The sequence below is a fragment of the Molossus molossus genome, unplaced genomic scaffold, assembly GCF_014108415.1.
Source record: "Molossus molossus isolate mMolMol1 unplaced genomic scaffold, mMolMol1.p scaffold_m16_p_21, whole genome shotgun sequence".
Lineage (NCBI taxonomy): Eukaryota > Metazoa > Chordata > Mammalia > Chiroptera > Molossidae > Molossus > Molossus molossus.
This window is the reverse complement of record NW_023425357.1, coordinates 20026172-20029331: the sequence shown is the minus strand read 5'-3', so window position 1 is coordinate 20029331 and position 3160 is coordinate 20026172. Positions and strand designations below refer to the sequence as shown.

General features: G+C 59.2%; 1 protein-coding gene across 1 annotated transcript; it reads left to right on the top strand.

Annotated features, from left to right (window-relative positions):
• The first annotated feature begins 274 nt into the window (after nt 1-274).
• Nucleotides 275-3160, top strand: FOXC2 (forkhead box C2). Its single transcript, XM_036275737.1, has one exon. The coding sequence runs from the start codon at nt 801-803 to the stop codon at nt 2304-2306; it is 1506 nt and encodes a 501-aa protein (XP_036131630.1). The 5' UTR covers nt 275-800; the 3' UTR covers nt 2307-3160.

Below are 3160 nucleotides of genomic sequence, written 5' to 3'. Positions count from 1 at the left end.
TTTGCTTCTTGGCACGTGGGCCCACTAACTAAAATGTGATAATAAAATAAAATTTAATAAGATATAATTCTTCTTGAAAAAAATCTTTTCAAGTTAAGACTGAGCTGCATTAAAGTCTGGCTCGGCGCGGCTGGGTCTTAGAGCCGACGGATTCTCCTCGCCCTGATTGGGTGCCAACTCCCCATAGCTGCTGAGTTATTGGTGCAGAGTTCCCGGAGGGGGCGTGGCCGGAGGAAAGTAAAAACTCGCTTTCAGCAAGACGACTTTTGAAACTTTTCCCAATCCCTAAAAGGGACTTTGCTTCTTTTTCCGGGATCGGCAGGGCAGCCAGTCTGGACCCCCGGCTCCCTGACCCTCAGGGCTACCGATTTGCTGGGGGGCTTGGAGAGCCGCCTTCTCCCTCCTGGCACGGACCGGGGGGCCAGGCTTGGTCCACCGCGTGCGTGGCGTCTCCTCTGCGTGCCCAGCCGCCCGCCCGGGCTGCCACCAGCCTGGTCCCGAGAGCGAGCGAGCAAGCAGGGGCCGGCTCTGCGCTCGCCAGGGGCGCGCCCTCCAGGATGCTGATCCGCCCAGTCCGCTGAAAACGAGCGCCCCTTCTCTGTCCGAAGGCGGGCGCCAAGCACCGGCGCCTCCTCCACCTCGCCCCGAGCCTTCCCGGCACCCGGGGCTCCTCCAGACCGCTCTCTCCGCGCGCTCTCTCTCTCTTTCTCTCTCTCTCTCTCTCTCGCTCGCTCTCGCTCTCGCAGGGCCTTCCTCACGGTCCGTGCGAACAGGCGGTGGCGAGCCGTCTCGGACGCAGCATGCAGGCGCGCTACTCCGTGTCCGACCCCAACGCCTTGGGAGTGGTGCCCTACTTGAGCGAGCAGAATTACTACCGAGCGGCGGGCAGCTACGGCGGCATGGCCAGCCCCATGGGCGTCTACTCGGGCCACCCGGAGCAGTACGGCGCGGGCATGGGCCGCTCCTATGCGCCCTACCACCACCACCAGCCCGCGGCGCCCAAGGACCTGGTAAAGCCGCCCTACAGCTACATCGCGCTCATAACCATGGCGATCCAGAACGCGCCTGAAAAGAAGATCACCCTGAACGGCATTTACCAGTTCATCATGGACCGATTCCCCTTCTACCGGGAGAACAAACAGGGCTGGCAGAACAGTATCCGCCACAACCTCTCACTCAACGAGTGCTTCGTCAAGGTACCCCGCGACGACAAGAAACCTGGCAAGGGCAGCTACTGGACCCTGGATCCGGACTCCTACAACATGTTCGAGAACGGCAGCTTCCTGCGGCGCCGGCGGCGCTTCAAGAAGAAGGACGTGCCCAAAGAGAAGGAGGAGCGGGGCCACCTCAAGGAGCCACCCCCGGCGGCGTCCAAGGGAGCCCCGGCTGGGCCCCCCCTAGCGGACGCCCCCAAGGAGGCCGAGAAGAAGGTAGTGATCAAGAGCGAGGCGGCGTCGCCGGCGCTGCCGGTCATCACCAAGGTGGAGACGCTGAGCCCGGAGAGCGCGCTGCAAGGCAGCCCGCGCAGCGCGGCCTCCACGCCCGCCGGCTCGCCCGACGGCTCGCTGCCCGAGCACCACGCAGGCGCGCCCAACGGGCTGCCCGGCTTCAGCGTGGAAAATATCATGACGCTGCGAACATCGCCGCCGGGCGGCGAGCTGAGCCCGGCGGCCGGGCGTGCAGGCCTAGTGGTGCCGCCGCTGGCGCTGCCCTACGCCACCGCGCCCCCCGCCGCCTACGGGCAGCCGTGCGCGCAGGGCCTGGAAGCTGGGGCGGCCGGGGGCTACCAGTGCAGCATGCGCGCTATGAGCCTGTACACCGGTGCCGAGCGACCGGCTCACATGTGTGTCCCGCCGGCGCTGGACGAGGCCCTCTCGGACCACCCGAGCGGTCCCACGTCGCCCCTGAGCGCCCTCAACCTCGCCGCAGGCCAAGAGGGCGCGCTCGCCGCCGCGGGACACCACCACCAACATCACGGCCACCACCACCCACAGGCGCCTCCGCCCCCGCCGGCTCCCCAGCCCCAGTCGGCGCCGCAGCCCGGGGCCGCCGCGGCCCAAGCGGCCTCCTGGTATCTCAATCACAGTGGGGACCTTAACCACCTCCCCGGCCACACATTTGCGGCCCAGCAGCAAACTTTTCCCAACGTCCGGGAGATGTTCAACTCCCACCGGCTGGGGATTGAGAACTCGACCCTTGGGGAACCCCAAGTGAGCGGCAACGCAAGCTGTCAGCTGCCCTACAGGTCCACGCCGTCCCTTTACCGCCACGCCGCCCCCTATTCCTACGACTGCACGAAATACTGACCGGCCCGGCCGCTCTGGCTTCGCCTCCCGGACGCGACCCTCTCAGACAGTTCAGGCTTGCAGAGACGCAAAAAGAACCAAAACACGTGCACCAGCTTTTTCTCAGACTCGGGAGCAGAGCGCGCGCGCGCCAGTTTCAGCCCTCTGGGAAGCTGCAGGTAACTTTAATTCGCCGCCCCGTTTCTGAGATTCTCCAGAAGCTCCCGTGAAGGGACGCAGCCCGACGAAATGAATATTGATTTTTAAATCCCCCTCCCCTACCAGGATGGCTATGCTCTCTGCTCCACTTGGGGTTTCCAAAATTAAGTTATGGACCAAATCCCATAGCGACCCAGTAATGACTCTCTGTAGAGACCCCCATAGGTTTATGGAGGTCTCTATAGATTTTGTATGTGCTGTGTGTAATTTTAAATTTCTCTAACCGTGCTGTACAAAGGTGTGGATTTGTAATCAGGCTATTTTTTGTTGTTGTTCAGAGCCATTAATATAATATTTAAAGTTGAGTTCACTGGATAATTTTCATCTTGCCCAACCATTTCTAACTGCCAAATTGAACATTCAAAAAAAGCTATGTGGGGTTTCCCCTCTGTACAATGATAAGATATAATTCTTTCCCAGTTGTAGGTCTTTTACAAAACAAGAAAATAATTTATTTTTTGTTGTTGGCAGAGAAAGAAGTCAAGTATCTGATACTTTTTATTTACAAAGTGTGATGGTTTTGTATAGTAGGTTTCTCCTTGAGCATTCCTAAAAGAAAAAAAAAAACTTTAAAAATTTTAACTTCACCTGTGTTTGTCTTATGTGGTCTTAATTGTTGTACTTACCTTAAAATAAACCCATGTTGTTTTTCTGGC

Bases quoted from the DNA above. Each gene is read 5' to 3' on its own strand.
- FOXC2 (XM_036275737.1), top strand. From the start codon at position 801: ATGCAGGCGCGCTACTCCGTGTCCGACCCCAACGCCTTGGGAGTGGTG.